Raw genomic sequence first — 13182 nt, 5'->3', positions numbered from 1 at the left:
GAATGACTTACTCTGAGCCTCAGTTTTCTCATCTGGATAATGGAACAACATGTGAGATTTGAAATGAAAATGAAGAAAGATAATATGTCTAATGCATGCCAGGACCATAGTCATGTTCAGTAAATGTCCCATTTCCTTGGTCCCCACCAATGCCTTTCAAAGTCCAGACCTGTACAAGTTGGTCATATTTTTTTTTATCAGATCTTCATCTGCAGAGATTATCAGGGTGTTTGAGACTTCGCGATATTTTTTAAAAGATTTATTTATTTATTTATTTATTTATTTATTTGAGAGAAAGAGAGCAAGCGAAGGGAGGGGCAGAGGAAAAGAATCTCAAGCAGACCCCCCTGTTGAGTGCGGAGCCCGTGCTAGGCTCGATCTCATGACCCTGAGATCATGACCTGAGCTGAAATCAAGAGTTGGACGCGTAACCAACGGAGCCACCCAGGCGCCCCTGCAATATTTTTGAATTTATGTATTACTAATAGTTCTACTTGGGCAAGCCAGAGAGGTGGACAAAAGGAACATTTAGCCCAGTGCAATATAGCAGAAAATAATTTTAGCTAAATGCACACTTATGCAGTGAGTGGCCCAGGCTTGAAGGCAGCAAATCCTTTCAGGGAGCAACAATGAATGAATTCGGTCTTGCTTTTCCTTCTCCTGTCCATTCTAGATATTTGCTTGTTTAAATCAAAGATTTTGATCTTTACATACCTCTGTGCCTCTTAATTTCAAGGTTGAATCTCACGGAGGATGGGCAGAGTCTCTGTCAGCATTTAGGCATGCTGATTTCTTAGCCAGAGTAGGGGTTATCTTAGACTGACAAAATTTGCCCCTTAGAAAAAAAGCCTCATTCTTCACAATGTGCAAATATATATTCCCTATTGAGTCAGCTAACCTCTTCGTTTCCTACTTCAAATCCTTTCTAGAAGTAGATGGAATTAATAGCAACAGATTTTACATGTACTTGAGAAGGGAGAATAGGAACCAATGGGAGAATTATCATTTATTGAGACCAACTCACTTTGAAATCCTATGCTAAGCACTTTACAAACCATGTATCATATAGTGCTCATAGCAAAAGGTAGTAGCATCCCCTTTTCACCAACGACAAAACTGAAGCTCGGTACCAGCTTTGTCTAGGGGCACATGAAGCTGGGATTCAAACATGGGGACTTCCAAACACACCCTCGTCCCTCCTCCCCATTTCCAGGGTGTGTGGGTGGGCTGGGGAGGGTAGACTTTCTTAGTGCATCACCTACTCCCCGCCCCTGTCCACTAGACAGATAGTTAGGTGTTGTTTTGCTTAATAACGAAGAAAAATAGCTTTGAAGTCACTGTCTTATATGATAATCCATAGTCTTTCCTATACTCAGAAAATGTTAGGGTGCCTGGGTGGCTCAGTCGATTAAGCGTCTGCCTTTGGCTCAGGTCACGATCCCAGGGTCCTGGGATCGAGTTCCGCATTGGGCTCCTTGCTCAGCCTGGAGCCTGCTTCTCCCTCTCCCACTCCCCCTGCTTATGCTTTCTCTCTGTGTCAAATAAATAAATAAAATATCTTTTTAAAAAAAGAAAGGAAAAAGAAAATGTCAGCTGTCAAGTTCTGAAAGTGCCTTCCCTTTCTCCCCAGCCATCGTCAACCGCGATGGCACCCGCTATAGCCAGACGGGTGAATACAGAACGAACCCTGAAGACATCAACCCCAGCAGCCCCACTGACGATGATGTGAGCAGCGGATCCTCCAGCGAGAGGAGCACTTCGGGAGGCTACAACATCTTCCACACCCACCTTCCAACTGTATACCCGACCCAGGACCAAGACAGTACCGGGGTGTCTGACAACACAGAGCATACCCCCATTACCAGTAAGGAGAATGAATCACTGTGCTTTCCGATGGCAATTTGTTTACAAAACCGTCTCTGATCTTGCTGGGTGATCTGCACTCCCTTGTGTGTTGATTGTCTCCTGTCTCGAGAAGTTGGGGACGACCGTTGTTTGGGGAGGGAGGCTATTATGGTAGCCCATGCCCTGTATGCATAGCCTGCTACTGCTTACAATTTTTTTTTTCCACCTGTGCCTCTGTTTTGCTTCCCTGGGGATGAGAAGTTGCCATACTGGAAGTCTTATCGCAGGGATGTGGTGACAATTCAAGCACGTTACAGAAGGGATTTTTACTTTTACATGTTTCCTTCTTGTTCTTTTCCACCTTTGGATAAGATTGTCTTCATAAAGTTGGGATCCTAATGGATGCATACCATCACATCTGCTTTTTTCAACTTCATGTTTTTATGTTTTAACTTGATTTAGGCGATATTATTGATGGTGCAATATTCAGCCCTACTCATCACCCCTGGTTTACTAAACAATTCCTTTGTTTTTGGTCTAAGGAAGCATATCTGAAGGAGTTATCTGATCATATCCAATCTGCTTAAAAGTTGTCTGTCCCAGCCTGGAGGGGAGGGCTGTTAATACTTGCTTGGTAACGTGGATAATTCATGACTTGAGGACTCCGAGAGCAGAAATATGTCAACATTGCTTTCGATTTCTTTGGGGTTTTGCCCTTTGTGCTCCACTTTTCACTGGAAAGTGTTTGCCTCTCCCTCTGGCCTCCTTCTTCACTTCCCGCTTTGCTTTTTCCCTATGGTTTGTTTTAAAACAGGTTTCCAGATTGGCTGCATTCCTTCTGTGGAGGATTATTCAAACCGAAGTAGGGCATCTGCCTCTTGAGCAGCTTTCCTAGTATGGTGTGGATTTTCTTTTGTCCTGGCTCTGGCTCTTTAGAGGGTAGGACTCTAGTCTCCAAAGAGTGTGGCAGACATTCACTGGTTTGTGAATGCTCAGCATAGGGCCCTTTTCTGTGCCTTGTCACCCAGAAGCCAGGGCAGCCTTCAGAGCACTATGATTTAACCTAAGGTTACTTGCTCAACAGTGTTTTAAATTTCTATGAGCAGCTTGCTAAGTGGGGGAGGGGGGCGCAGTACAAAGGGGCCCAAAGACTGGTCATTCTCTGCAGATCCTTTGAAGCATTTTCAGGAAGCAGATGTTTTCAAACTGCTCAGGCTTTCCCAGATTACTGGCTCTCTGGAGAGTGTGTCACCTCGTTGTCTATCATCCCACGGACGACCCTTCTGGAGAGGAGCTTCTGCAAACCCAGCAGGCCGTCCTGTCGGCTGCTGGCTGCTCCTGAGTCCCCTGCCTTGCTAAAGTAACCATGTGGAAGGCGCCTATCATCAGGGCATGCAATTTTGTCAGATGTCGGCAAACGTAGCAATTAGTGGTCTCAGCGAGAGACAGATCGAGTCTACTCCAAAGTACTATTTCCTACCAAAGAAGAAAATCGTGGCAAAATATATCTTTTAGGAACTAGGTGAAATTCACATTGAAGCCATTATTAGCCTATATCAAATAGTGAGTATTACACATGTACTTTAGAAAGGCAACAAGGACAGTTAATGAACAGTCAGCACATCTTTTAGGATTGTACATTTCCTGCCCAAGTTAGTCAGCATACAGATTTTGAGGACCTAGTATGTACCAAGCCTATTCTAATGCTGGGGATCCAGTGGTAAGTACCAGTAGTACTGAAAGGAAATAAGGATTTGTAAGCTAGTAACCAATATTTGAGGTCTTCTCTATGCTGGTGCTCTAGTTACTGGGCACTCAGAGTTGGACCGACCTTCATGGAGCCCACCTGCTGTTCAGAAACCAAGGAGAAGGAATGCTTTGAGATTTCACTAAAACATAGTTCAGGATTTGGGTTAAGGAAAGAATTGTGCTTTTCTCTTTCCAAAGCACTTAGCTAAGTTTCTCTTAGTAGTTGGGGAAGAGACTCAGTGGTCCAACAGGGTGAGTCCAGGGCTAACCTGAGAGTCATTGAAGTGCCATAGCATCCAAAACGGCCAATGGTAACTCCAGATAAATCCATTCATGCAAAGAAGAGTGTCGGAGAAAAAAAATCGGGTGGAAACTTGAAAGCAGCCCCTGGCATATTAGAAAAAATGACTACTGGTAAGTTCCTGAATAGACCCCAGTTTCTGAGCCCAGTGAGGAGATTCCCAAAGCTTCATGACTATCAGACTGAAAGGTGGGTCTTGGTGGGGATGAGTGATTGCAAATCCTCCCTAATGCCTGCAGAAGAACAGATGTCAAGAAGAGGTCTGGCTGAGGACAGAGAAGTGCATCTTAGGTTGGCTGGCTCATTCCTTCCTTAAGGGTCCTTAGTGGATGGCAATAGGGAAAGCCAGTAAGAACAACCATCTTGTAGGTTTTGACTTCCAGCAGGCTTTTTATTATTAATGTTATTTTTGGAAGAGGCTTCCTGGAGGCATGTCGTCAGCCTCTTTTCTATTGGTGATCTGGTGTTCTCTGGAATCCAGAAACCTAAACTAATTCAGGAAGCAGAGACTCCTACCTTGGAACGCTCTATTTCCTTGTCTTCTGGGTGTCAAAGAAATATATACATATATATTTTTGGTCTGGCATTGCCTACTTGGGTGGGGACAACTGGAAACTCTGCTGGCTAGACAGTAGCTCCTTCCATTTTCCCCAAATCTCATATGACTCCTTTCAGGAAAATAGAAATAATTCCTATTTCTATCTTGCTCTGGTATGTTTACTTCCTGTTGGTCTCTTCTTGGTCTTCTATAGGGTGAAGGTGGCAGGAGCTCTGTGTCTTTAATAAAGTTTCTGAGGGCAGGAGGGGGTGCCTGAGAATTTTTCGGGGGGATGCTTGGGTTTATCTGGGGGCATCATTGGTGAAATTGGCTCCCATGTCTCTATTTTCTATTCTTTGCCAATGTGCCCTTTGTAACACAGAGCATAGTGCACACGTTGTTGACATTTGGTGTATCTAGAGTCAAAGTTTTTAACCTGGTGTTCATGGACCTCCAATAGGTTCAATAATAGGCCATAAGGCTTTCAAGAGCTTGAAATAATATGCAAAATTTTGAGAATGTGTATGTGTCAGATCACTTTTTTGAGGACAGAAGTCATAACTTATATCAGATTTTCAAAGGGGCCTATAACTCAAAATGGCTTTTAAAAATCTCAACTGGTTTAGATGTTTATCCTGACGATTTTGCTATTCTTCTTCCACGGGGAAACATTCTGGCCTCAAGTCCTACTTGAGAGTCAAATGGGAAATTTCAAATTGCAAAATATCACTGATTATCCTTTCTCTAATTTGAATAGCATCCAGAATTTCTCTAACTTGTGCAGTTTTGTTTCTTTTCTGGAAACACATTCTGAATTAGAATTACAAGTGACAGAAGGTGATAGATGGAGACTTGACAAAGCTTTATCTGATTTCAACATTTTGAACACAACCCTTTGCAAGGTTCCTGCTCAAGCATAGAGCTTGAGTTGAAGTTCGTGAGTGTGGGTGGAGCTTTGAAATGCCAGTTGTCATCATAGGCTACCGGCATGAAGTGATAGGCCCAAAAGATACAAGTAAGAACCTCTAAAGACACTCCAAAAACAAATGAATAAAAGCAACTTCATGAAACGTTGCATCAAAGACCTTCAGTCCATGGCTGGGTCACTTCATCAAGTAAATATAAAATCTCTTTTCCTTTACAGGTTGTTAAGTAGCTACTTGATTTTGCTCTGAGCCTGTGTCCAGAGGGTTCTGTTTGAAGAATGAGTAGCTCTGAATTGATACCCATACAGAATTTGCATTTCTCATGTGAGACTTTAGGAGACTGGAAAGATAAAACCAGGCCTCAATCTTTCTTTTCTAATCTTTGCTCTATAATAGAGACAGACGTTATATATACATAGAGCTGAGAGTAAGGGTTTTGTAGAAAGATCTCACTAAATGGTATTTTCATAATTGATCCAGTTACTTCAACTGTGCACTCAAACAGCCACGCAGCAGTTCAGGAGCAAAATCATTGGATGTGGTCCTGGTTTGGTAACTCACAGCCTAAGACTCAGGATCACACAGCAACAGCAACAACAGGTAAACTGCTATGTCTTCTGCTTATCCATTGTCCTGAATGCCAAGTTTTTCAGTATAAGGAGAAGGACATCCATGATCACATTGAAGTTTCGCACTGATGTCCTGTCTTGATCCTTAGGGAATTGGGATCTGGTACCATTTTGTTTATCAGAGAGGTCTATGGATCTGGGGATACAACTGGATACTCCTCTGTGTTCTACTTGTTTTCCTTTTGGCAGCATGCACATAGAATCAGAATTAGTTTTCCTTCAGGAGCTTTAATTAGGAGATTCCTTTAGAACAAATCCTCTTGAAAGAAGTCTATTACAAAATGGATACTCCTACTTTCTGCTGATCTAATTATCACAGTCAATAACAGTAGAGGGAAATACCGACTTATGGGTGGAAAGTGTAGGCCCTGTGTACTTGTTTGGACTTCTCAATCCTCAGCTGTAAAGTGGAGGAGTGACCTGTTATTTTCCATCAGAATCTAGGATGCCTGGATGTTTGATGATTAATTCTAAATCCCTGCAAAGTATTCTGGACTGCGAGCTTATGTGGGAAGAGTTTCCAGGCCTATAACAATGGGAGATTACAGGCATATCTTCATTTATTAACTTTTGTTGATGAAGGATATGGCCATATTTCAAAATAATTGGGCATTCTTTCTGCAGAAGGAGAGTAATAAAAATGGTCCTTAACACTTGTTTAGTCGAATAAAGTATATTTTAACAAATATTCATGTAAGGAAAATAGTGCTGATGTTATGTTGTGATTTCATATCATGGTGCTAAAGGTCATGCTGGAGGGGGGGATGCAGAATAAAGAATATGCTATTTTTAAATGTTAAATTACAATGCTTATCTTCATAGAACAAATATTGTGAAGAAAAAGTCTTCTTCTCAGTGCTTCATCCTGGGCCATTTCTGGGCTTTCTTGAAAGCTGAAAAAAAAGAAATCTAATCACAAATACTTTTGTATTTGGGGATTTAATGATGGCTTCAGCTTCTCTGCTTCAACTTTTTTTTCAGTTTTTTATCCACTATTTAATATTCTTCTGGTGCACATCATGGTGGCAGAAATGGCGGTCTTGGGAAGTTTTCAAACCAGGGCTCTTATTTTCTGATCTTATTTGTGAGATCCTTGGGTCACTTCATTTCTGTGCATCTTTCCTGATTGATTACCACCTTTTCAAAATGGACTCAAAATGTCCTGTTCTGCTTTGCAAAATATAGTTTTGGTATAAAAAAGTGACCATGGGCAAAATTGCTGGAGGATCTGGACACTAAATGGAAGAAGGTGGAAAGGCATCTTTTTCTATCTTCCCCTTCATGTGGCATTCCTCTGTGTGTTGGGGATTGCTGGGATTATGTGTCTGGGATTGCTGGCAGAAATATCATACCCTAAATTCTTAGAGAATGATATTGGTTGGCCAAGATAGAGTGTGTAGAACATGAAGGGCTAGGACTCTGGAGAGCTTGGTTTCAGAAGCATAGACTCTCAGATTTGGAGAGGATCTTCAATAGCCTAGCTCAGTCAACACTTCTAGTCATTTGATCTACAAAATTTTCCTGCTAAGTGATCTTTCTGATGGTGGGGAACACAATACTTTATGAAGAAGTTCATCGTTGGATAGTCCAGATTATAACCTTTTAAATCCAACATTTGGGAGAATATTTGTTCCCCTTACAATGATCACCACAGGCCCTTAGTTTGGCCTTTTGGGAGCACAGACAAAAATTTAATCCCTCTTCTACATTATAGTTTTTCAAAATTCAAAGACTGCTGTCATGCTCTCTGTCATTCGGCCTTTCTGACTCCAGACAAGGCAAATTCCATCCAACACAGTTTTTTCCTCTTTAAGATAAGAATCATAAACCAGATGGTATTTAAGGACTTTCCATTTCTGACATTCTATGACCTGCAGTATGGGCCTTGAAAATAAAGTGGGACTTGTGTGCTTTTTCTGTTTCTTCCCACCATCTATATGAAGTATAGATGACTCTCTTGAGTGGTAAAAGAGTAGAAGCATATACAGTGCTGTTTCTTAGGGATTGATAATTAACCTTTCAACCATCGATTCAATTATGGTTACAACAGCTTCGATGAGCTCTAGTGGTACAGCTCCCAAAACAGCGACCAAGAGGCGAGAAGCCCAGGATTGGCTTTCATGGTGGTTTCAACCATCAGAGTCCAAGAATCATCTTCACGCAACAACGATAATGGCTGGTAATGAGTTATTATTATCTTATTTCATAAGATCTCTTGAGAGTTTCAATAGTTCATTGACCTCAGGGATACTAAGCCTGAAGTCCATTCTAGTTTCACAAATGTTTTTGATGACTTGCAAAGGATCATGAGCTTGGAGACCCATATGTTTGATTTGATAGCATTAATAAGCAGATTTCTTCTTTCTATTCTATAGAATTAATACAGGCCTGGAGGAGGCTATTAAAAGAGCACTGTGAAAGGAAACCAATCTTTCTTGATGACAGAACAAAATTTTGGCTCTGAAAGATATTCCAAAGTGACAAAAGTCATTAAAAATTCTTGACTTTCTGGGGCGCCTGGGTGGCTCAGTCATTAAGCATCTGCCTTCGGCTCAGGTCATGATCCCAGAGTCCTGGGATCAAGCCCCGCATCAGGCTCCCTGCTCTGCCAGCAGCCTGCTTCTCCCTCTCCCACTCTTCCTGCTTTTGTTCCCTCTCTCGCTGTGTCTCTCTCTGTCAAATGAGTGAATAAAATCTTTAAAAAAAAAAAAAATTCTTGACTTTCCAAGAGAAAGTAAAATAGCATAGCTAGAGCTAGAAAAATATAGAAACTTTCCATCAGTGGAACTATTCTTGGGGCAGCCACTGATAGTAAGAAAAGACAAATGGTCGCTCCAAAACTCTCATTCAAAGTATAGGAAACCCCTTTTCAGGAAAGAGACTCCTTCTACAGCAACCACTGAGAAGAGGCAGAGGGTCTCCATCTTCTTTTTTGTGATGTGTCCAGAAGGGAAAATGTGAGAATTTCTCAGAATCTTGGCTCCAGTCCACTTTAGCTGACCCTTTTGGTTGACTAAGAAATGCCAGGCATGGTTTCTCTGTGAAGTGCCTAACGTCATTATGGCTGGGTGCTGCACTGTTGTTGGGGTGGTAGCTCAGCTTGTGCTCAGAGCTCTGGTGGTGTGATGCTGGAGAAGTCAACAAATGAATTAACACACCGTGAATACACCCATGGGATTTTAAAAATGACGGACGTGTTTAGATTGTGAAAGTTTTCTGCAGGTGGCTGACAAAACAAATAGGCACGTGTGAAACCTTTCCATTCTATTCTTGACACCCTCGCTTTAAGGGTACGTGCTTAATAAGTTAATAATATGAAAGCATGGGAGGGGGGAGTGTTTACTGGCCTGTTTTTCTTTTGTTTCTCTGGTTGGGTTTTGTCCATATTTATTCTTTTTACTTCTTAAGGAGATTGTTCAGTTGTGAAGGTCACAGCCAATTGTCTTTAGATCTATGCATTAGCTTTCAGAGACCAGGATATAAGAATCTGGGAGTACACAAGTCAGATGTCTCATTTTCTTCTTGAAATGTTGGGAATTCCATTATACATTCTGTGCCTGATTTTCTTCCTTTGTCAAATGGGTTGCTTGGCATCCAGTTCAGCCACTAACATAAGTCACCACAACAGGTACGGATTCAAATATCATCTCAGCAGGCTGGGAACCAACTGAAGAAAATGAAGATGAAAGAGGCAAACACCCCAGTTATTCTGGATCAGGCATTGATGATGATGAAGATTTTATCTCCAGCACCAGTAAGAATAATCAATTACAGTAGAACCATTTATGCAAGGCTTACTGATTAATCTGAGTGATGCCCAACAGTGTCTACCTTGGGAAATAGTTAATGTGGAAAATGAGCATATACCTATGACTGATCACACTTTAGTTATATCTTGGTAAGATTATGAAGGAAGAAAAATGACTTTAAAAAAAATGGAAGTCAAAATGTTTTTGGAGGAGAAATGGGGAAAATATTTATAAAACTCCTAATGCCTTAGGTTCTTTCTGTTTCATGTACTTATGTGGTCTGCTGCTGCAGATTCTCCTTGAATTATTGAGCTTTGTCGGACAATAGCATAGTAAAACATTACAACAAGTATTTATTGTGTACCTACTGTGCTTAGTGCTGGGAACACAAAGATGAAAAAAGCCAGAGCTCTTGCCTTCAGACTGGTTTACTGAAGCAATAAAATGTGAGTGGGAGGATATTAATTAAAAGTTGTAGATGATTCTACATTGAAGACTTAGATGGCCCTAGAACAGATTAAAGTTGGGAACCAGAATTCAAGAATAATCATCATCAAAACTTGGTTGAAATCAAGGAAACAAATCTAGTTTTAAAAAATGAGTAGGGCACCAATATAACAGAAAGACATTGAAGGGAAGGACAAACATCAGCTGAGCTTTAATTAAAACAGTGCCAATTATTAAAAACAAATAGCGAAAATACTGCATAATAGTATACAAATTTGTGACAGTTATAAAACTTTGAGAACAGAGATGGCAAGCGAGCTGAAAAACATCCCTTAAAAAACATGCAAAGGTCAGTCTAATATTTAGCTAGATGACTGGATTTCCTAGACATATCTGTAATGATCTGAGATGTTGCTGAACAGAGACGAGAATTCCGAACTGACTCCACCATATCATTCCATCACTCCTGTCCTTAGAGAAGGTTGACCTTTGCAGTGTGACTGTATTCTCTCAGGTCACTGAAGTTCTGACTGTCCTCCTGAAACCCGAGAGGACTGTCCCCAAATGGACAGCACCCAGGAAGGGAGGAGTCCAAAAATATAGCTTGGGCTTTGAGGCATCTGACTATATGGCATCAATACCACAATACTCAAGATGAACTAGATGCTTTATATCTAAGCTTTTAAATGGTGTATTCTTTAGCCCAGACACCACTGCAGAGCTTGGTCTATAAAACAAGGAAACTCTTTTTAATAACTTCAGAAAGAAAACCAAATAACCAAAAACACTGGAGCTTTACTGTCACACTGTCTTCTGGGTTCCGGATGTGGTCCCATCTTCCAGGTGGGGCCATGAGTAAAGATATGGTCTTGATACTTGAGAAACTCAGTTTTCTTGGGTGGCAACCCAAACAGATCAACCTGAAAATAAATTGTGTGATCAAGTTCCCGGAGGAAAACGTCCCTTGGTGTTTTTCATCTCTGTGGCATATTTTCCAATTTCAGTTCACTTTTCTGCTGGGCGCCTGTGCACGTAATTCAGCAGAATGCCTTCTTTCTTCTGTAGGGGTAAAGACAACTGCCGCTTTTTCATGCTTATTAAGAATGTGGATGATGATTCTAAACCCAACTTGTTTCACTTGTGAAGTCAAGCTGATAGTATTACAGTTCCGAAAAGAATTTTGTATTAGTTGGGTATCAAAATTAAGTTTGAGAGAATTAGGATGGGTTTGTACATAATATTTTCACAAGAGCAACTGATCCTAATTTTGTCATGATCCTTCTGTCAGGCGTGTCTCCTATTCCAGCTCTATCATTTTGGGTGACAGTATCAGGCCTCTGGTGGATGTATGCCTCTTTTTTTTTTTTCCGGGAGCTGCCGTAATGGTGGTTGGTGACCTATGGTGCTTTTCTACTGAATGTATGAATCTTGTTTTTCTCTCATTGGCTATGAATGGCTTGCTCATGAAATGCTTTGTATTTGATGAGAATACCATAGGTGTTTGCTAAACATTCAGAAATGTACAGCTAGATCATATGGCTGTTATAGGTAGATGTTCTTTCTTACAATCATCTGTAGGAAATCCATGGTTGCTCAGAGTATGCCTTTCCCCACCAAAACTACTAATGAAATAAAGTGATTATATCATCATGGTATAATGTTCAGGTATCTACCTCTTCAGCCTAAGGATCTTGCTCTAGCACACTTGCCAGTGATACCAGTTCCTTAGGCTTTCAAGCGCACAGGGCCATTATAGACTGCATGGATGGGCAAAAACTCTGATGTTCTTGGTTGTCCTCGGTGGAGGGCTGGTGTTTGCAAAGCTGTTCTTCCTTCTGCTGCAGCTCCTTTGGCTGCTTTCTCCAGAAAATCTCATGTTCTGAGCCCAGTGTATTCTGTGACAGAATGCAGAGGACACTGAGGTGCTTAACAATATGGCTGAATCAAGCTGAAATCCTCTCTGCTTTCCTTCCATTTCCACTCAACCATCTATGCAAGCTGGTATAGATGATTCACTGTGTAGACCAAAGAAGGGAGAGATGTGCAAAACAAGTGCTGAAGGCTCAAGAGCTAACATTTTCCTAATTGCTTCAATCATCATTATCACAGTTCCAACCACACCACGGCTTTTTAACCACCCAAAACAGAACCAGGATTGGACCTCGCGGAGCCCCGGTGAATCGAATCCAGGAGTATTACTTCAGGCTACTACAAGGATGACTGGTAATGGGTTATGCATACTTCATTAAAGATTTTTTTCCCCCCTTCAAAGTCTATGATGCTGCAAAGGTCAGTCATCAGGACATGGTGGGAAATGTAGTTCATGTCTCATCACAAATTCTTAACTTTCATGAGGATACTCAGTTCAACCTAGGAGTCATTTATCAATCATACCATCTGGGCACAAGATACTTTATGTTGCTTTATTATAAAAATGAACACATTAGCATGGTTTACGGTGCTGCCCTTGACAAAGTGATTATAGTAGAACAACAGGTGATCATTAAGAAATTTCCTGCCCATTGATTTTTCTCTTGGGAGAGATGAGTGGAGTCACTCAAAAGTATTGAGCATAGATGCTCGGAGGTCCTATTTAGGCATGGCACTGTTAAATAGCATGCATTTTAATGGAAGAACACAACACCAAAAGTTGGTTGATAAAAAGTCACAGTGTATATAACCATCATCACAGCAGATGTGGACCAAAGTGGCACCAGCACTAAGGGAGAGGCCTGGCCCCGCGAACCACACTCTCCTCTCATTCACCATGAGCATCATGATGAAGAGGAGGCTCAGCATCCTGCAAGCACAAGTAAGGAGGCTGATGGTCAGCTGTGCTGGTGTCCATGACTTAATGAAGTCCTTCTGAAGAATAGGGAAGACTTTGTTTAAGACATTAGCCACATCTTCTATTTCTATACAGTCATCTCTTTTATCCACAGAGCATGCAGAGCTGCCAAATCTATATACCAGTTTTAGAAATTGGGAGAAAAATGCT

At 41.3% G+C, this 13182-nt stretch overlaps 1 protein-coding gene across 27 annotated transcripts in view; it reads left to right on the top strand.

Annotated features, from left to right (window-relative positions):
• Positions 1–13182, top strand: part of CD44 (CD44 molecule (IN blood group)) — an 87607-nt gene that overhangs the window by 45524 nt on the left and 28901 nt on the right. For 8 of the 27 annotated variants that reach the window (XM_081798341.1, XM_081798327.1, XM_081798333.1 and 5 more), the window contains exons 5-10: positions 1631–1864; positions 5840–5959; positions 8039–8167; positions 9617–9742; positions 12294–12407; positions 12877–12996. In XM_081798341.1, the coding sequence (XP_081654467.1) occupies positions 1631–1864; positions 5840–5959; positions 8039–8167; positions 9617–9742; positions 12294–12407; positions 12877–12996 (843 nt within the window). The remainder of the gene's footprint in view (positions 1–1630; positions 1865–5839; positions 5960–8038; positions 8168–9616; positions 9743–12293; positions 12408–12876; positions 12997–13182) is intronic. The other 19 variants (XM_081798331.1, XM_081798339.1, XM_081798349.1 and 16 more) reach the window with 11 other exon arrangements.

The sequence above is a fragment of the Leptonychotes weddellii genome, chromosome 11 (genome assembly GCF_054177405.1).
Source record: "Leptonychotes weddellii isolate Sample4059 chromosome 11, ASM5417740v2, whole genome shotgun sequence".
Classification (NCBI taxonomy): domain Eukaryota; kingdom Metazoa; phylum Chordata; class Mammalia; order Carnivora; family Phocidae; genus Leptonychotes; species Leptonychotes weddellii.
This window is presented reverse-complemented; position numbering and strand designations above follow the sequence as displayed.